At 40.4% G+C, this 21,773-nt stretch overlaps 2 protein-coding genes across 4 annotated transcripts in view; both read right to left on the bottom strand.

Moving 5' to 3' along the window:
• Positions 1–6,762: 6,762 nt before the first annotated feature.
• clec3ba (C-type lectin domain family 3, member Ba) lies at positions 6,763–8,972 on the bottom strand. The gene is made up of 3 exons (XM_029735044.1): positions 8,728–8,972; positions 8,430–8,528; positions 6,763–7,333 (listed from the first exon to the last, which is right to left on the bottom strand). The coding sequence occupies exons 1-3, from the start codon at positions 8,822–8,824 to the stop codon at positions 6,933–6,935; spliced, it is 597 nt and encodes a 198-aa protein (XP_029590904.1). The 5' UTR covers positions 8,825–8,972; the 3' UTR covers positions 6,763–6,932.
• Positions 8,973–18,785: 9,813 nt separating this feature from the next.
• The window catches only part of LOC115175598 (fasciculation and elongation protein zeta-2), a 31,333-nt gene continuing 28,345 nt past the window's right edge, over positions 18,786–21,773 (bottom strand). For all 3 annotated transcript variants that reach the window (XM_029734957.1, XM_029734967.1, XM_029734976.1), the window contains 3 exons: positions 21,113–21,188; positions 20,838–20,903; positions 18,786–19,856 (listed from right to left, as the gene is read on the bottom strand). In XM_029734957.1, the coding sequence (XP_029590817.1) occupies positions 19,840–19,856; positions 20,838–20,903; positions 21,113–21,188 (159 nt within the window). In that variant the 3' untranslated portion in view covers positions 18,786–19,839. The remainder of the gene's footprint in view (positions 19,857–20,837; positions 20,904–21,112; positions 21,189–21,773) is intronic.

Genomic DNA, 21,773 nt, shown 5'->3' with positions numbered 1-21,773 from the left:
TATTACTGTCTATCAACAATGACCAGCCACTGAGATCTGACAATCTGGATGGAAAATTACTGAGGATAACAGCAGAAAATATTGCCACTCCTATTTGCCACATCTTCAATAAAAGCCTACTAGAAAGTGAGTGCCCTCAGGCCTGGAGGGAAGCTAAAGTCATTCCGCTACTCAAGAATAGTGAAGCCCCCTTTACTGGCTCATATAGCCGACCAATCAGCCTGTTACCAACCCTTAGTAAACTTCTGTAAAAAATTGTGTTTGACCAGATACAATTCTATTTCACAGTAAACAAACTGACAACAGACTTTCAGCACGCTTATAGGGAAGGACACTCAACAAGTACAGCACTTACACAAATGACTGATGATTGGCTGAGAGAAATTGATGATAAAATGATTGTGGGGGCTGTCTTGTTAGACTTCAGTGCAGCTTTTGACATTATTGATCATAGTCTGCTGCTGGAAAAACATATGTGTTTTGGCTTTACACCCCCTGTTATAATGTGGATAAAGAATTACTTGTCCAACAAAACACAGAGGGTGGTCCTTAATGGAAGCCTCTCAAACAAAATCCAGGAAGAATCAGGAATTCCCCAGGGTAGCAGTTTAGGCCTCTTGCTTTTTCCAATTTTTACTAACAACATGTCACTCACTTTGAGTAAAGCCAGAGTGTCTATGTATGAGGATGACTCAACACTATACACGTCAGCTACTACAGCGACTGAAATGACTGCAACACTTAACAAAGATTTGCAGTTAGTTTCAGAGTGGGTGGCAAGGAATAAGTTAGCCCTAAATATTTCTAAAACGAAAAGCATTGTATTTTGGACAAATCATTCACTAAACCCTAAACCTTGATAATAATGGCACCGAAGGAGATGACTCCCGGTTTTTACAATCCGGTAAATAATTGTGCTATTATGTATGTTTTTTCACATTATTTGTAGCTCATTTTGTAAATAATGTTTCTGCCACAGTGTCTTATGACCGAAAGAGCTTTTTGATATCAGGGCAGCGATTATTCACCCCGTACTGGAGGAACTCTTCTTCTTCAACGAGTCGGACATGAAGGATTTACTTCGGACGCCCGACAGGGCCCTCATCTCCGTCATTCGCAGGAGGAAAAGACGGAGATATTGGGGAAGCTGGTCCGGGTGCCTTGTAAGGATCCATCGCCGAGAGGGTAATGAGAGGGTAATCTACCTTTACCATCGGTCCTATTAGCCAAGGTACAATCAATCGATAATAAAATAGACAAACTACGAGCATGTATATCCTACCAACAGGACATTCAAAACTGTAATATATTATGTTTCACCGAGTCATGGCTGAATGACAACGTGATTAATATACAGCTAACATACCTCTGGTAAGACAAGGGGTGGCGGCCTTTGTATATTTGTAAACAACAGCTGGTGCACAAAATCTTTGGAAGTCTCAAGGTTTTGCTCGCCTGAGGTAAAGTATCTCATGATAAGCTGTAGACCACCCTATTTACCAAGAGAGTTTACATCTATATTTTTCGTAGCTGTCTATACACCACCGCAGACCAATGCTGGCACTAAGACCGCACTCAATGAGCTGTAGACGACCATAAGCAAACAGGAAAACGCTCCTAGTAGCCGTGGACTTTAATGCAGGGAAACTCAAATCCGTTCTACCTAATCTCTACCAGCATGTTAAATGTGCAATCAGAGGGAAAAAAACTCTAGATCACCTTTACTCCACACACAGAGACGCATACAAATCTCTCCCTTGCCCTCCATTTGGCAAATCTGACCATAATTCGTACTACACTGGCTCCGAAGCTCGTTGGATGTGGCAGGGCTTGCAAACTGTTACAGACTACAAAGGGAAGCACAGCCGCGAGCTGCCCAGTGACACGAACCTACCAGACGAGCTAAATTACCTCTATGCTCGCGTTGAGGCAAGTAACACTGAAACATGCATGAGAGCACCAGCTGTTCCGGATGACTGTGTGATCACGCTCTCCGTAGCCAATGTGAGTAAGACCTTTAAACAGGTCAACATTCACAAGGCCGCAGGGCCAGACGGATTACCAGGACGTGTACTCCGAGCACTAACCAACTGGCAAGTGTCTTCACTGACATTTTCAACCAGTCCCTGACTGAGTCTGTAATACCAACATGTTTCAAGCAGACCACCATAGTCCCTGTGCCCAAGAACACAAAGGTAACCTGGCTAAATGACTACCGACCCGTAGCAATCATGTCTGTAGCCATGAAGTGCTTTGAAAGGCTGGTCATAGCGCACATCAACACCATTATCCCAGAAACCCTAGACCCACTCCAATTTGCATAACGCCCCAACAGAACCACAGATGATGCAATCTCTATTGCATTCAACACTGCTCTTTCCCACCTGGACAAAATGCTATTCATGAGAATGCTATTCATTGACCACAGCTCAGCGTTCAACACCGTAGTGCCCTTCATAGCTCATCACTAAGCTAAGGACCCTGGGACTAAACACCTCCCTCTGCAACTGGATCCTGGACTTCCTGACGTGCTGCCCCCAGATGGTAAGTGTAGGGAACAACACATCCGCCACGCTGATCCTCAACATGGGGGCCCCTCAGGGTGCGTGCTCAGTCCTCTCCTTTACTACCTGATCACCGACAACGATGAGACAGCCTATAGGGAGGAGGTCAGAGACCTGGCCATGTGGTGCCAGGACAACAACCTCTCCCTCAACGTCATCAAGACAAAGGAGATGATTGTGGTCAACAGGAAAAGGAGGAACGAGCACGCCCCCATTCTCATCGACGGGCTGTAGTGGAACAGGTTGAGAGCTTCAAGTTCCTTGGTGTCTACATCACCAACAAACTAGCACGACAAAGCCTATTCCACAACAGACACTAAAAGATTTGTCATGGGTCCTCAGATCCTCAAAAGTTTCTACAACTGCACCATCGAGAGCATCCTGACTGGTTGCATCACTGCCTGGTATGGAAACTGCTTGGCCTCCGACCGCAAGGCACTACAGATGAGCTCTATACCAGGCGGTGTCAGAGGAAGGCCCTAAAAATTGTCAAAGACTCCAGCCACCCTGATCATAGACTGTTCTCTCTGCTACCGCACGGCAAGTGGTATTGGTAGTGCCAAGTCTAGGTCCAAAAGGCTTCATAACAGGTTCTACCCCCAAGCCATAAGACTCCTCAACAGCTAATCAAAGGGCTACCCAGAACCCTCTTTTATGCTGCTGCTACTCTCTGTTAATAATCTATGCATAGTTTCTTTAACTCTACCTACATGTACATATTACATCAATTACCTCGAATAAACCGGTGGCCCCACATTGACTCTATACCGGTACCCCCTGTATATAGCCTGGCTTGTTATTTTACTGCTGCTGCTTAATTATTTGTTTCTATTTTCTACTTATCTATTTTTTACTTAACACTTATTATAATTTTTTCTTAAAACTTCTTAAAGCATTGTTGGTTAAAGGCTTGTAGTAAGTATTTCACTGTAAGGTCTACACTTGTTGTATTCGGCGCATGTGACAAATAAAATTTGACATGATTCAACTAAATCTTGTAATAAATAATGTAGAAATTGAGGAAGTTGAGATGACTAAACTGCTTGGAGTAACCCTAGATTGTAAACTGTCATGGTCAAAACATATTGATACAATAGTAGCTAAGATGGGGAGAAGTATGTCCATAATAAGGCGTTGTTCTTCCTTCTTAACAACACTATCAACAAGACAGGTCCTACAGGCCCTAGTTTTGTCGCACCTTGATTACTGTTCAGTTGTGTGGTCAGGTGCCACAAAAAAGGACTTAGGAAAATTGCAATTGGCTCAGAACAAGGTAGCACGGCTTGCCCTTGGATGTACACACAGAGCTAATATTAATAATATGCATGTCAATCTCTCCTGGCTGAAAGTGGAGAAGAGATTGACTTCATCACTACTTGTATTTATGAGAGGTATTGACATGTTGAATGCACAGAGCTGTCTGTCTAAACTACTGGCACACAGCTCGGACACCAATGCATACCCCACAAGAGAACAGACTATGGGAGGCACACAGTATTACATGACTATATGGAACTCTATTCCACATCAAGTAACTGATGCAAGCAGTAAAATTATATTTAAAAAACAGATTTAAAAACACCTTATTGGGGACTGTGAAGCAACACAAACATAGGCACTGACACCTGCACACACACACACACACACACACACACACACACACACACACACACAATAACATTCGCACTATACACCCACACATACACATGGATTAAGTACTGTAGATTTGTGGTAGTAGTGGAGTAGGGGTCTGAGGGCACACAGTGTTTTGTGAAATCTGTGAATGTATTGTAATGTTTATAATATTATATAAACTGCCTTAATTTTGCTGGACCCCGGGAAGAGTAGTTGCAAGATCAATAATATAAAGAATTATGGAGAAAAAAAAACTTGAGTACTTTATTAAATGAAATTATGGGCAGAAAGACAAATTCAACTAAATGTTTAATTGAATCAGATGGCTCATTCATCACAAAACCATTTGATGTTGCCAGTTATTTGAATGATTACTGTAAGGACCGACGCTGGAGTACAGAAGCAGGTACGGGGAGTCAAACATTTAATCGGAACAGACATGGAACAAGACAGGAACAGCGTCAGCACACAGGTATACAAGGACATATGACAATCAATGCTGAAGTGGGGAACAGAGTGGGGGAACAGACAGATATAGGGGAGGTAATGACAGAGGTGATTGAGTCCAGGTGAGTCCAATAATTGCTAATGCTCGTGACGGGGGAAGGCAGGTGTGCGTAATGATGGTGGCAGGAGTGCGTAATGCTGGGGAGCCTGGCGCCCTCGAGCGCCAGGGGGGGAAGAGCGGGACCAGGCGTGACAGATTACTTCATTGGCAAAATGGACAAACTTAGGCAGAAAATGCCAACAACAAACAGTGAGCCATCGTATTCATGCATAAAAAACTAATAATGAAAGAAAAGCATTGTAAGATTGAATTTTGTAAAGTTAGTGAGGGAGAGGTGGAAAAATTATTGTTATCTATCAATAATTATAAACCTCCTGGCATTGACCACTTAGATGGAAAAGCTATGAGAATAGTAGCTGACTCTATAGCCACGCCTATATGTCATATTTTTAATCTGAGCCTAGAGGAAAATGTTTGTCCTCAGGCCTGGAGGGAAGCCAAAGTCATTCTGCTACCCAAGAACGGTAAAGTGGCCTTTACTGGTTCTAACAGCCAATCTACTGTGTCAGCTTGCTGCCAGCTCTTAGCAAATTTCTATGTAAACAAATTAACAATATACTTTAAGCATGCGTATAGAGAAGGGGACTCAACATTTACTGCACTGGTACAAGTGACTGATGATTGATTGAAAGAAATTGATATTAAGAAGATTGTGAGAGCTGTACTGTTAGATTTCAGTGCAGCCTTTGATATTATTGACCATAACCTGTTGTTGAAAAAACGTATGTGTTATGGCTTTTAAACCTCTGCCATATCGTGGATTCAGAGCTATCTATCTAATAGAACAGAGAGGGTATTATTTAATGGAAGCTTCTCTAATGTTAAACATGCAAAGTGTGGTGTATCGGCAGGGCAGCTATTCTTTTTTATTTTTACCAATGTCCTGCCACTGGCATTAAAAACAAAGCCTGTGCGTCGATGTATGCTGATGATTCAACCGTATAGGCGTCAACAACAACAAATAGTGAAATAACTGCAACCCTAAACAAAGAGTTGTAGACAGTTTTAAAATGGGTGGCCAGTAATAAACTGGTCCTGAACATCTCTTAAACTAAGAGCATTGTATTCGGTACAAATCATTCCCTAAGTTCTAGACCTCAGCTGAATCTGGTAATGAATGGTGTGGCTGTTGAGCAAGTTGAGCAGACTAAATTAATTAGTGTTACCATAGACTGTAAACTTTCATGGTCAAAACATATTGATTCAATGGTTGTAAAGATGGGGAGAGGTCTGTCCGTGATAAAGAGATGCTCTGCTTTTTTGACACCCGACTCCACAAAGCAAGTCCTGCAGGCTTTAGTTTTATCTTATCTTGATTATTGCCCAGTCATATGGTCAAGTGCTGCAAAGTAGGACCTAGTTAAGTTGCAGCTAGCACAGAACAGAGCGGCACGTTTTGCTCTTCATTGTAATCAGAGTGCTAACATCAATAATATGCATGCCAGTCTCTCTAGGCTAAGAGTTGAGTAAGGACTGCATCGCTTCTTGTTTTTATAAGTAACATTCATATGTTGGAAATTCCAATTAGTTTGCATAGTCAACTTCCACACAGCACTGACACACACACTTACCCCACCAGACATGCCACCAGGGTTATTTTCACAGTCCCCAGGTCAAGAACAAATTCAAGGAAATGTACAGTATTATAAAGAGCCATGATTGCATGGAACTCCCTTTCATCTCATATAGCACAAGTGAACAGCAAACCTGGTTTAAAAAAACCCGAATAAATCAACACCTCACAACGCCTATCCCCCATGTGACCTACTTGTTGTGTATGTACTGACATGTATGTGTAAATGATAGATGCAATCACACACACACACACTACATGTTAATATTTTTTACATGTATGTAAATTGTAAAGTATTTTTTCTGTAATGTCTTTTTCGTTTTTTTGTCGGACCCCAGTAAGACTAGCTGTCGCCATCGGGGATCCTAATAAAATACACAAAATATTAATGTATAAACAGTGCAGCATACCTTGCAGCAATGGATTTTTTTGTGTAATATAGGTTTCTTTTAATCATGTTGGTTCCACATTTCCACATTTCAGTGCTGAGACAGGTTATAATACAGATATTACAAAGATTATTGTGCATGCATTATATTTCCATATAGTGTAGATGTTAAGACTGATACAACAGAACAAAAGTGGTTGGCTCTCAGACGATATTGAATTCGCAAACAGACGCCTTCTCAGCACGACAGCTCTCATCAAACCACTTTCCATTGGCAGTGGTGGAAAGGATGGCACAGTTGTGGGTACGTCCACCGTCTGGTTGGTTGGTAATGTCAGTCTCCCAGTTCTTAAAGCGCAGGTTGGTGCCCGCCTGGTCGAGCCATTCCCCCTCGGTCACCATGTCATTGATGCCCAGCCAAATGTGTTCCTCAGGGCCAATGCTCCGGCGGACGTAGTCGACGAGCTGATCGTTGTCATCCCCTGTCAAAGGGGTGCTGATTGTGCCCCCTTTAGCAATGCAGTCATCGTAGGCTGTGTGGTAGATCTTCTTAGCGGTGTCGGCCAGGAAACACTTGCCAATAATCTTGATGCCTTTCAGGCAAACTGGAAGAAAATGTATATCATAGTTGGATTATTTTTACAGCCCAATATCCACAACACGTTGGATTAAAATACAAGATAATGGCAGAGACTGTGGCTCTCAGATCCGTTCATATGTATTGTACTGCCACGCAATGCCTTCAGAAAGTATTCACACCCCTTGACTTTTTCTACATTTTGTTGTGTTACAGCCTGAATTTACATAATAGGGGGTTTAATTTTCTCGCCCCAAACAAAAGAGCGAGGTGTTAACCTAAATAATACACGGGGCGAGACCCGTAAAACAAGTGCAACAGCACAGGTGCTCACAAGACCAACGGACATGGTAACAATAACCGACAAGGACAATGGAGAACAGAGGGCACATATATACACACACAAGACAGTCCGGGGTTGGTGGTAATGAATCCAGTTCAGTGACGCTTAGATTGCCGGTGACGTAGACCTCCGGAGCTGGTGAACGGAATGAGCAGCAGTACCGGGGGGATCCGTGACACAAATATTGTACAATCCAGGTGTGCAAAGCTCTTAGAAACTTACCCAGAAAGACTCACAGCTGTAATCGCTGCCAAAGGGGATTCTAACATGTTTTACTCAGGGGTATGAATACTGATGTAAATTAGATATGTCTGTATTTAATTTTCAATAAATGTGATAAAATCTCTAAAAACATAATTTTGTCATTATGGGGTATTGTGTGTAGATGGATGAGAACAAACAAACAAATTCAGGCTGTAACACAACAAAATGTGGAACAAGTCAAAGGGTATGAATACTTTCTGAAGGCACTGTACATATCAATACATGCATGCTTTATGGGCATACTTTATAATCGAGACCAACTGTTTGAACATAACATATTCTTCTGTTAGTACTTTAAATATTCATGTTAAGGCAACACCCCAAATTGAATGCAGACTAAACAACTTCCCTTGACCAATGCAATACATTCCCTGTTGCAGGGCACAGGTGCTCCCTGTCATGTGAAGTGGTCTCTAAGATCACTTTAGGGCACCACAATATAATAGGACAACCAGATCACTCATGCTTCACTGAGATTAGAGTACATTTTCAATATCAACAGTAACATATCCTTTACCTGATTGCAAGGCTTGCTGCTCTTTCAATAGATTCAACTCCAGCACTATGTTATCAATCTGTTTCTTCAGCTCCTCAATGGCAGCATTATTTTCAGCATCTATGTTGAAGAAATTGGAGAAGAATCAACAAAGTTTTACAACTAAAACTGTACCAATGAGGATGGTTCATGGTTGAGCAGTATTGTGCTCAACCTCTTATCTACCCAAAGTAAATGATAAACTAACATTGACTCAAACATATTGAGCATTTATAAAAAATATATTATTCTTTCCACAGAGATAAAATATGTGTCCTACCTTTCTTTCCGCCCTTTTTCTTAGATGAGGTCTGTTGGAATGTGGATTGCCCGAGGAGGAGAAGGCAAAACAACAAACGCACACCACTGACACGCATGGTGTATATCTTAGTAGCCTATATTTCCACTGCTGTGATGTGTAAATGACTGTTTATATTTCCACTACTAGCCAGGAAAAATATGTTTCGAGAATTGGCACTGTGGGAGTTGACAGAGGAAATCTCAACTTTGAGAGAACAAATGTTTTACTGATGTCAAACTGGCGTTTGTTCTTCTATTCTCTTTTTATTTTTATAAGGGGTGGCGCAGGATGTTCATTGATGACTTTCTAACCCTGTTGAGGCGGGAGTGACATTAGTTCTTTGTGTTAACATAGGTTACCCATGTGCTTCCTTTTCGGTTGCCATAATAAAACATTTAAAGGCCATTTTCTATTTTACCATTGGCCTATGTATTTCCCCTGCACCTTGTATTCTAAATTGAACAACAAGTTGTCGGGCTATTAGAATTAAATTATCAAAGCAGCATTAGTATAATCTTGTGTAAACATTAGGCCTATAACTGTTAGCCTTATGCATTTATTACCATAACAAAATGTGACAAAGTCGTATTAGTAAACAGGCACTCTTTATAGATATCTGTTATAATTGTAGTAGAATACTGGCTGAGGTCCAGGGAGTATGTTTCCTTTGTTCCAGGGGCTCCAATGGTCTATGGGTTGGGTGGATTGGGAGCTTCATCGACCCTGCATCTGGTTGTTCTCAGCTAGCTGGACAAGGTTTTTCTGACACGTGGCAGCCTTACACCATGAAAAAAGAGTGTGCTTTGGAGTGTGTGTTTGTTTTTGTATTTCACATGCACAGACCACAGATTCCCATTGTCTCAAACTTGTGGCCACGCCAAAATGAAAATATATCTCACACTTCATTGCTGTGGGGAGTATAAGAAGAGTTTATTTCCAAAACGCTATCAACACATTTTTCACATTTGTGTTTTTTCATCAGAAATGATTACTTATGGTACCTTTGTGTGTGTGTGTAAAATATTACTGCTCTCAGATTTTTTATTAATAGATTTAAAAAATGTTTTTTTGCAAAACGCTATACGGTGCCTGCAGTATTCACACGCCTTGACTTTTTTTTGTTACAGCCTGAATTTAAAATGGATTAAATTTAGATTTTTTGCACTGGCCTACACACAATACCCCATAATGTCATGACTTCCTCCGAAGTCAGTCCCTCTCCTTGTTCGGGCGACATTCAGCGGTCGACGTCACAGGTCTTCTAGCCATCGCCGATCCACCTTTCATTTTCCATTTGTTTTGTCTTCTCTTTCCACATACCTGGTTTCAATTCCATCAATTACATGTTGTGTATTTAACCCTCTGTTCCCCCCCCCATGTCCTTGTCCAGTATTGTTTATTGTAAGTGCTTGTGCACGTTATGTCTGGTGGGCATCGGGTTTTGTACCCATTTATTGATTGTTCTGTTTTCCGGTGGTTTTTATTATTAAACTGCGTCGTTGGAAACTCAGTTTTTGCTCTCCTGCATCTGACTTCTCTACCGCCAGTATGCACCCCTTACACATAATGCCAAAGTGGTACTATGTTTTTAGAAATCTTTACAAATGAATAAAAAATGAAAAGCTGAAATGTCTTGAGTCAATAAGTATTCAACCCCTTTGTTATGGCAAGCCAAAATAAGTTCAGGAGTATAAATTGGCTTAACAAGTCACATAATAAGTTGCATGGACTCACTCTATGTGCAATAATAGTGTTTAACATTATTTTTGAATGACTACCTTATCTCAGACTCCACACAAACAATTATCTGTAAGGGCCCTCAGTTGAGCAGTGCATTTCAAAAAAAGATTAAACAACAAAGACCAGGTAGGATTTCCTGATGCGTTGCAAAGAAAGGCACCTACTGGTAGATGGGTAAAAAAAATTGACATTGAATATCCCTTTGAGCATGGTGAAGTTATTAATTACACTTTGGATAGTGTATCAACACACAGTCACTACAAAGTTACAGGCGTCCTTCCTAACTCAGTTGCCGGAGAGGAAGGAAATTGCTCAGGGATTTTACCATGAGGCCAGTGGTGACTTTAAAACAGTTACAGAGTTAAATGGCTGTGAGAGCAGAAAACAGAGAATGGATCAACAACATTGTAGTTACTCCACAATACTAACCTAAATGACATAGTAAAAATAATGAAGCCTGCACAGAATACAAATATTCCAAAACATGCATCCTGTTTGCAACAAGGCACTAAAGTAATACTGCAAAAATTAAGCAAAGCAATTCACATTTTGTCAAAAATACAAAGTGTTATGTTTGGGGCAAATCCAATACAACACATTACCGTGTACCACTCTCCATATTTGCAAGCATAGTGGTGGCTGCATCATGTTATGGGTATGCTTGTAATCGTTAAGGACTGGAGAGTTTTTCAGGATAAAAAGAAACATAATGGAGCTAAGCACAGGCAAAATCCTAGAGGAAAACCTTGTTCAGTCTGCTTTCCACGATACACTGGGAGATGAATTCAAATCTACACTGGAGTTGCTTACCAAGAAGACAGTGAATATTCCTGAGTGGCTGAGTTACAGTTTTGACTTAAACTACTTGAAAATCTATGGCAAGACTTGAAAATGGTTGACTAGCAATGACCAACAACCAATTTGACAGAGCTTGAAGAATTTTGAAAATAATAATGGGCAAATATTTTACAATCCAGGTCTGGAAAACTCTTAGAGACTTACTGAGAGACTCAGCTGTAATCACTACCAAAGGTGCTTCTACAAACTATTGACTCAGGGATTTGAATACTTATGTAAATGAGACATTTCTGTATTTTATTTTCAATACATTTGCAAACACTTCTAAAAAACTGTTTTTACTTTGTTACTATGGGGTATTGTATGTAGATTGGTGAGATTTAAAAAAAGATTTGATACATATTTTATTTAAGCTGTAACACAACAAAATGTGGAATAAGTCAAGGGGTATGAACACTTTCTGAAGGCGCTGTATATCCATTGTTTCGGTGGAATGGAATATTTGTTTTCTGTATATTTGACTGTGATATGTGGTTGTCTCACCAAGCTGTCTTAATATGAATGCACTTAGTCGCTCAGGATAAGTGCATCTGCTAAATGTTTCATATACAGATCTCATATTACTGTATTTAATTATTTATTATATATATATATATATATACACACTACCATTCAAAAGTTTGGGGTCACTTAGAAATGTCCTTGTTTTTGAAAGAAAAGCACATTTTTGGCCCATGAAATTATTTTTCGATGAAATGTAAAAGGTATAATTTTACTGAATGATATCATAAATAGGACTGGTGGAGTTATGTCACACATGCAGCTAACACAGACATATGGAAATGTCTGCTCTACCCAAAATTACAACCAACTAATTGCAGCATTACCACAAAAATGGAAGAGGTAAGTAAGTAGAAGGGGAAAAAGTAAGGAACTTGAGTGTTGGCCCTGCATTAAAGAACATAAATGTTTACAGAAAAGTGTGGTAAATAAAAACATATACCAATATCATTTAAGGACCAAAAAATTGACAGCTGTGCCATATAAATTGCAAAATAGTTGGGAAGAGATTTTCGATGTACCCATTCCATGGCACATGGTTTATGAATTGAGGCGCAAAACAACGCCGGATTCAAAACTTTGAATTTTTCCATTTAAATTACTACGCAAAATTCTTGCAACCAATAGAATGTTATATTTATGGGGGATACAATCTTCCCAGCTTTGCAGATTTCGCTGTGAGGAGGCAGAGTCATTAGATCATTTATTTTGGTACTGTCCACATGTAGCTTGTTTTTGGTCATAGGTCCAGCAATGGCTGAAGAATTGCAACATTTGCCTAGAACTAACGCTGCAGATAGCAATACTGGGTGATTTGAAAAGTCATAGTCAATTAATCAATAATATAATAATTGTTTTAGCAAAAATGTTTATTTAATTTACAATCTGTAGATACTTTTGTGATACATCACAGCGCAGTTGAAACATATATGGCAAATATAAATCCAAAATGGATGGTGTTAAAACCTATTAGGGATAGGGGGCAGTATTTTCACGGCCGGATAAAAAACATACCAGATTTAATCTGGTTACTACTCCTGCCCATAAACCAGAAATGCATATAATTACTATATTTGGATAGAAAACACTCTAAAGTTTCTAAACTGTTTGAATGTGTCTGTGAGTATAACAGAACTCATATGGCAGGCCAAAACCTGAGAAGATTCTATACAGGAAGTGCCCTGCCTCTCTATCAAAAATACAGCATCTCTGCTGTAACATGGCATTTTCTAAGGCTTCCATTGGCTCTAGGAAGGCAGCAGAAAGTGGAATGATAGCTCTGCAGTCTCTGGGCGAAAAACAGCAGGGGTTTTTGTTAGTGGTCCTTCTGGGAACAATGACACTGGTACGAGACGAGTCCATTTTTTTCATTCACTGTTTGAACGGATACAACATCTCCCGGTTGGAATATTATCGCTATTTTACGAGAAAAATCGCATAAAAATGTATTTTAAACAGCGTTTGACATGCTTCGAAGTACGGTAATGGAATATTTTGAATTTTTTTGTCACGAAACGCGCCGGCGCGTCACCCTTCGGATAGTTACCTGAACGCACGAACAAACCGGAGCTATTTCAATATAACTATGGATTATTTCGAACCAAAACAACATTTGTTGTTGAAGTAGAAGTCCTGGGAGTGCATTCTGACGAAGAACAGCAAAGGTAATCCAATTTTTCTTATAGTAAATCTGAGTTTGGTGAGTGCCAAACTTGGTGGGTGTCAAAATAGCTAGCCGTGATGGCCGGGCTATGTACTCAGAATATTGCAAAATGTGCTTTCACCGAAAAGCAATTTTAAAATCGGACACCCCGATTGCATAAAGGAGTTCTGTATCTATAATTCTTAAAATAATTGTTATGTTTTTTGTCAACGTTTATCGTGAGTAATTTAGTAAATTCACCGAAAGTTTTCGGTGGGTATGCTAGTTCTGAGCATCACATGCTAATGTAAAAAGCTGGTTTTTGATATAAATATGAACTTGATTGAACAAAACATGCATGTATTGTATAACATAATGTCCTAGGAGTGTCATCTGATGAAGATCATCAAAGGTTAGTGCTGCATTTAGCTGTGGTTTTGGTTTTTGTGACATATATGCTTGCTTTGAAAATGGCTGTGTGATTATTTTTGGCAGGGTACTCTCCTGACATAATCTAATGTTTTGCTTTTGCTGTAAAGCCTTTTTGAAATCGGACAATGTGGTTAGATTAACGAGAGTCTTGTCTTTAAAATAGTAAAATAGTCATATGTTTGAGAAATTGAAGTTATAGCATTTTTTAGGTGTTTGTATTTCACGCCACGCTATACTATTGGATATTGGTGAGGCGTTCCGCTAGGTTTAAGAGATAGATGGGAGGGGTTGAATGGAGATGAAAGGGTGGGACTAATAACAAGATAGCCAATGTAAAACACACGGGGTCTGTAAAATGTATATAGGTTCAGAGATTTTGTGAAATAGCACAGTTACAGATAGAAATCAACCTGGATGGACATCAGAAATAGAGGAAGGACTAAAAACGAACAAAATATAACTATCGTAAAATAGATTGTGTCTGTAAAATGTGTATAATATGTATAAACTGTAGGTAGAAGCCTAAGTGTTATTGTTTATTAGTTTACTCCAATTGGGGGAAGGGTGGTTTGCGGGGAATAATAAAGGTATATTCTAAAATAAGTATGCATATCTAAGTAGGTATGTGTATGTATGTATGTATGTATGTATGTATGTATGTATGTATGTATGTATGTATGTATGTATGTATTATGTATGTGTATATGTATGAATGTTTATGTATGTATATGTATGGGTACGTACAGTATGTGAGTATATATATATATACTGCTCAAAAAAATAAAGGGAACACTTAAGCAACACAATGTAACTCCAAGTCAATCACACTTCTGTAAAATCAAACTGTGCACTTAGGAAGCAACACTGATTGGCAATAAATTTCACATGCTGTTGGGCAAATGGAATAGACAACAGGTGGAAATTATAGGCAATTAGCAAGACACCCCCAATAAAGCAGTGGTTCTGCAGGTGGGGACCACAGACCACTTCTCAGTTCCTATGCTTCCTGGCTGATGTTTTGGTCACTTTTGAATGCTGGCGGTGCTTTCACTCTAGTGGTAGCATGAGACGGAGTCTACAACCCACACAAGTGGCTCAGGTAGTGCAGCTCATCCAGGATGGCACATCAATGCGAGCTGTGGCAAGAAGGTTTGCTGTGTCTGTCAGCATAGTGTCCAGAGCATGGAGGCGCTACCAGGAGACAGGCCAGTACATCAGGAGACGTGGAGGAGGCCGTAGGAGGGTAACAACCCAGCAGCAGGACCGCTACCTCCGCCTTTGTGCAAGGAGGAGCAGGAGAAGCACTGCCAGAGCCCTGCAAAATGACCTCCAGCAGGCCACAAGTGTGCATGTGTCTGCTCAAACGGTCAGAAACAGACTCCATGAGGGTGGTATGAGGGCCGGACGTCCACAGGTGGGGGTTGTGCTTACAGCCCAACACCGTGTAGGACATTTGGCATTTGCCAGAGAACACCAAGATTGGCAAATTCGCCACTGGCACCCTGTGCTCTTCACAGATGAAAGCAGGTTCCCACTGAGCACATGTGACAAACGTGACAGAGTCTGGAGACGCCGTGGAGAACGTTCTGCTTCCTGCAACATCCTCCAGCATGACCGGTTTGGCGGAGGGTCAGTCATGGTGTGGGGTGACATTTCTTTGGGGGGCCGCACAGCCCTCCATGTGCTCACCAGAGGTAGTCTGACTGCCATTAGGTACCGAGATGAGATCCTCAGACCCCTTGTGAGACCATATGCTGGTGCGGTTGGCCCTGGGTTCCTCCTAATGCAAGACAATGCTAGACCTCATGTGGCTGGAGTGTGTCAGTAGTTCCTGCAAGAGGGAGGCATTGATGCTATGGACTGGCCCGCCTGTTCCCCAGACCTGAATCCAATTGAGCACATCTGGGACATGATGTCTCGCTCCATCCACCAACGCCACGTTGCACCACAAACTGTCCAGGAGTTGGCGGATGCTTTAGTCCAGGTCTGGGAGGAGATCCCTCAGGAGACCATCCGCCAACTCATCAGGAGCACGCCCAGGCGTTGTAGGGAGGTCATACAGGCACGTGGAGGCCACACACACTACTGAGCCTCATTTTGACTTGTTTTAAGGACATTACATCAAGTTGGATCAGCCTGTAGTGTGGTTTTCCACTTTAATTTTGAGTGTGACTCCAAATCCAGACCTCCATGGGTTGATAAATTGGATTTCCATTGATTATTTTTGTGTGATTTTGTTGTCAGCACATTCAACTATGTAAAGAAAAAAGTATTTAATAAGATTATTTCATTCATTCAGATCTAGGATGTGTTATTTTAGTGTTCCCTTTATTTTTTTGAGCAGTGTATATATACCCACATATATATCATTATTTACCCCAAAAATATATGGGGGATTGGAAATTATGCAGACAATTACATTGACGGAAGCTGCAATCTATCCGCAATATTAAAGCTGATCTACCCCCCCCCATAATAAAAAATGAAACTGGAACTAAGGGGTCTAGCCACTATTCCTCCTCCACCAAACTTTACAGTTGGCACTATGCATTCGGGCAGGTAGCATTCTCCTGGTATCCGCTAAACCTAGGTTCGTCCGTCGGACTGCCAGATGGTGAAGCGGGATTCATCACTGCTGAGAAAGCGTTTCCACTGCTCCAGAGTCCAATGACGGCGAGCTTTATACCACTCCAGCAATCGCTTGGCATTGCGCTGGTGATCTTAGGCTTGTGTGCTGCTGCCCATTTTATGAAGCTCCCGACAAACACTTGCTTCCAGAGGCCGTTTGGAACTCGGCTGTGAGTGTTGCAACCGAGGACAGATGATTTTTACGCGCTACGTGCTTCAGCACTTGTGTGGCCTACCACTTCGCGGCTGAGCCATTGTTGCTCCTAGATGTTTCCACTTCACAATAAAAGCACTTACAGTTGACCGGGGCAGCTCTAGCAGGGCAGAAATTTGACGAACTGACTTGTTGGAAAGTTAGCATCCTATGACGGTGCCACGTTGAAAGTCACTGAGCTCTTCAGTAATGATATTCTACTGCCAATGTTTGAATATGGAGATTGCATGGCTGTGTGCTCGATTTTATACACCTGTCAGCAACGGGTGTGGCTGAAATAGCCAAATCCATTAATTTGAAGGGATGGCCACATACTTTTGTATATGTAGTGTAGCTGTCACAAATGTATAATTTGTACATTTCTTTATTAAAAACTGAGTTATGGCCTCCCGGATGGCGCAGTGGTCTAAGGCACTGCATCGCAGTGCTAGCTGTGTCACCAGAGATTCTGGGTTCGAGCCCAGGCTCTGTTGCAGCTGGCCGCGACAGGGAGGCCCATGGGGCGGCGCACAATTGGCCCAGCGTCGTCCGGGTTAGGGAGGGTTTGGCTGGCAGGGATATCCTTGTCTCACTAGCAACTCCTGTGGTGTTCCGGGCGCAGTGCATGCTGACCAGGTCGCCAGGTGTACGGTGTTTCCTCTGACACATTGGTGTGGCTGGCTTCCGGGTTGGATGTGCATTGTGTCAAGAAGCAGTGCGGGTTGGGTCGTATTTTGGAGGATGCATGGCTCTTGACCTTCGCCTCTCCTGAGTCCATACAGGAGTTGCAGCAATGAGACAAGACTGGATAACATGAAATTGGGGATAAAAAAATGTTATTTATTACATTTGACTATGTAAAACCTAGCAGTACTACTTATTTCTCTGAGTGAGGTGGATGTGCAGCATTTTGCAAAAAAAACATGACTATTTGTCTCTGAAATGAAATCATCAAGTGATAGATTTTTAACAAATACATGTCTGTCATTGAACCACACCATGCCATGATTAGATAGTGAAAAACACACCAATCTCTTTAATTTCTTCAAACAATAAAAGTTAATTTACCGACATGTATATATGGTAAATCATATATCATTTTGGTATGAAACTCTTCATATGTTTTTTTGCAGATGAGGCCTCTATTAAACATGAGATATTCTGTCATGACATGTCTCCATTCATATGCTCCATTTAGCAATAGTGAATGAGTTTATCTCAGTTTACCATGATGAAAATTTGATCTTAGATATATCAGTTTTCTATCTTGAAATGTAACTCCATTTGGATATAATATGAAGCAGTGATACAAAGACATGATCTTTGTGTTTCATTCTCATTCCAAACCATAGTGATATTCTTGTGGTATCTTTAAGATCTTAATGGGGTGCCATGTGTTGGTTTGGTTGTCACATGGCCTAATTTGGTATATATCATCCCACTCATCATGCAATCATGTTCCCACCGGTAGCTACCTACTAGCTTGACCTAGCTGCCAAAATACCCTTCCATTTATTTATTTCATCTAGTTCCTCTCAGCTAGCTGGATATGGTTCGGCTGACACATGGCCAGCTGATAATGAAACAACAGTGTGTTTTGGAGTGTGTTTTGTATTTCACGTGTGTTATATGCACGTGTGAGTTACTCTTATCCTCAAGTATCAAGAAGCCTACTGCTGAGGTGAAAGACACTGGTACCAAAGGAGCCATCTCTCTCACATTTGCACAAACCATTTGTTGTTCCTCTTTCCAATGTTTTTCTCCTAGTTGGAGTTGGAAAAATGTGTTAACTGTCAATGTTTTATGATTTCCCATGTTCCAATGAGGATTAGACTACAGTGGCATTGAAAGAGCATGGCTCCCTGTTACAATATTAAAAGTATTGGCCAAGGGTATTGGCTAAAAGCAAGGTTGAGTTTGCATAACTAAATAAGTTTTCTATGTTGTTCCATATCCTCGTCATTGATGAATAGCTGGAGTATGCTGTATGAGCAAGGAGAAAAAAATGGAGTTGACTCAGTAATGAAACAAAACCAGATTAAATTGGGTTATTCATTGACTTTATACATTTATTCGAAATAAAATATTTACAAAATAAATTAATAGTTTAGCAGATAAGTAGCTTAGTATAATAACATTTGGTTAAAAATAAGTCAATGTACAAAAAATTCTGGCAAATACAAAGGCATCTTAATTTCTTGTGTATAGAAATATAATAATGCCCAGCTTGTGTGCACAGCCTTCAGACTGGCCAGGTCTGGGCTGCATGGTGCCTCTGATTCAGGGCTACAGTGAGTCATTATTTACTCAAATGCATAGCTAGTAGTCACATCAGTGCTCTGTAATTAATTACAGTTCTGTTCACATTACCTTTGCAATTCCTTCTAAGTATGACAATAATGGTACTACTACAGTATTTAGCTATGACTAAAAAATATATGTGCAGTGCTTTTAGGGAGGCCAAATGGTGGACTGAGTTGTGTAGAAAAATGTTAGTATTTAGTTCAAGGTTTATTTTATTAATGAAATGTATTTAAGCACTTTTAAACTAACCTAAAATGTTTCATATCCCTGATATTACAAGTGCTGTGGAGTGTAGCTCAGTTGTTTCTGAGACCTTCAGATTAGGTTAATCCAATTAAGACACAAACCTTTGGATATGAGTAGCTTCGATCTTACTTCAGGGCAAAAATGTAAGCCTCCCTATCATCCAAAAGGCTGTTGATATCAGCCACATACAGTAGATGCTACACTAGAATGTATGAGTATCTTTCTTATGACTTTGGGTACTGAATTTTACACTGTACTTAAAGTAAAAACAATTTAAAAAAATACTTGAAGTAGTCAAATACACAAGGTTTGTGAAATCACCATGCTCAACACGGAGAAAATAAAACTGAATGAGCTATAAAACAGCTATGGGTGTTACATAAAAAGGAGCAACTTGAGGTAAAATACCATGCATCATTAAGAATAAATTAAGTGTGCTCATGTTTTTATTTTTTATACTCTGAGCAAGTCCTCTTCATTTTGCTTGTTGACATTGAAACCAGATCCCTCACCTCGTTATCAAAATGTCAGTTATCGTCCTTCCAGTCTATGTTGGGCAAAGCACTGTGGAAAAAACACATATTAATGAGTATGGCTAGGACTAGTCGTGAATGCCAGTTAGGCTACTAAGGGAAAATACAAAGTAAGAAGTAGAACAGGCTTGGGTGGAGAAAAAGGAATGAAATAGTAAAACAGGAGAAATAAAATAACCAAGTACCTGTATCTAGGTTAGATCAGGAAAAGAGTTAAGGAATCCAAACACACTTGAAATAGATACGGCAACAATACACAATATGCCAATACAGCCATTTAGTATTCAGTGAGTCCAGAAAGAGAAATCGGTTCCAATGGTTGTAAAAGTAGTGATTCCCAGGGAGCGTTTTAGTAGAACCCGTAAGGTCCATTTGGGATCACTTGAGGATGTGAAGGGTTAGGCAAAGCAAGATCGTGGGTCAGGGATAACTTTGTGACACCAACGGGAGCAGCAACGGGGTCTACCATACCCTAAACAGCAGTAGTGTGACAGTGAGGGGTGGGGCAGGGCAGTGACAGGACACAACGGCAGGGTATGGTTACATTACACTAAAGCTCAGTGGCCACTAGGGGTGCTCTCACGCAATGAGTGAACTACACCACACAGTACAGTGTCTGAATGTGCGTCACAAACCTCTCTGTCCATGGCTCTCACACCAGAGCTAGCAAGTACAATGCAGCGAGACATTGAACAGAAAATTAAGAATGGAGAGAATTGTTTTTAAAGAAATGAATGAAGGAAAAAGGAGATCACTCAACTGTAAACTGCCCTGTACCATACACACAAAAGAAAAGGCACAACAACTTAAACAGTAGAAAAGCCTAGCTTAAAATAACCTAATGTGAAAATCATGAGTTATCAATAAACGTTATGTTCTTGAATTCTACAAAAACGCAGAGACAACAACTATACAAAAATGCAGAGACAACCGTATGCCAACAACACATAACTCACTGTAATATAGCCTACTAATGTTAAAATGTACATAGAGAGAGGCTGAGTATATTCACCTTTGAGAATGTAGTCTGTCAGAAGGCTGGGCACCTTGTCACTGTCATCTCTCATAGCTTGCAGGACTGCAACAGAAACACAAACCAATCAGAAAAATGTATTTATTCCAGGAATGTATTTGACCAGGGTATGTCAACCAACTATAACACTAGATAAACAACTGTACCCTGTACTTCAAGTAGCACAAATGTTTTTATTTATTTAAGATTCATGTGATGGGTGGGGGATAAATGCTCTGCACCTTACAGGTACCACTTACTAAGGTGCCACTTACTTTGGGTAAGGATCTGAAGATCTTCCACCGATGGAGGACCTCCTTTCTTCTCATATGGGATGACTGTGGTCAGATACTAAGATAGACCATGGGGTAGAAACAATACAGAAAAAGAGAGAATAAGTACAGTGCCTAGTGGAAGTGTAAACACCCCTTGTACACTTTTCAAAATGTTCTGCCTTAAAAATTCAATTACACATTATATTGTTTCAAAGTGAAAGAATTATAGAACATTTTCCAAATTAATACAAATAAAAAAACAAGTCTTTGCATATGTCTTCACACCCCAGAGTTAATACTTGGTGGAACCACCATCGGCAGGCATTACAGCTGTGAATCATTTTGAATGAGATCCTACCAACTTTACACAAATGTTCCTCTCACAGCTGTAATGGCTGCCAAAAGTTCTTCCACCAAGTATTAACTATGGTGTGTGAAGACAAACGCAATCAAGGCATCTTTGTTTTTTGTTCTATTTAATTAAGAACATTTTCTATAATTTTCCTTTACATTGAAATTGTGTAGTAGGCTGTGCAGATTGGTCGGGGGAAAAAAAATCTAATTTAATCCCTTTTTATGTGTAATTTTAAGGCAGAAACATGTGAAAACTGTGCAAGGGGTGTGAAGACTTTCACAAGGCACTGTACATGCTAAATACAAT

This window comes from Salmo trutta, chromosome 3 (assembly GCF_901001165.1).
Source record: "Salmo trutta chromosome 3, fSalTru1.1, whole genome shotgun sequence".
In the NCBI taxonomy this organism is placed as follows: Eukaryota; Metazoa; Chordata; class Actinopteri; order Salmoniformes; family Salmonidae; genus Salmo; species Salmo trutta.
Note: the sequence above shows the minus strand (reverse complement) of the source record. Positions and strands in the feature narration are given on the sequence as shown.

Bases quoted from the DNA above. Each gene is read 5' to 3' on its own strand.
- clec3ba (XM_029735044.1), bottom strand. From the start codon at position 8,824: ATGCGTGTCAGTGGTGTGCGTTTGTTGTTTTGCCTTCTCCTCCTCGGG. The intron at 8,529-8,727 runs GTAGGACACATA...TCTTCAACATAG, and splicing joins GAAAAAGGGCGGAAAGAAAG to ATGCTGAAAATAATGCTGCC. The intron at 7,334-8,429 runs GTAAAGGATATG...ATTTTCTTCCAG, and splicing joins GCAGCAAGCCTTGCAATCAG to TTTGCCTGAAAGGCATCAAG.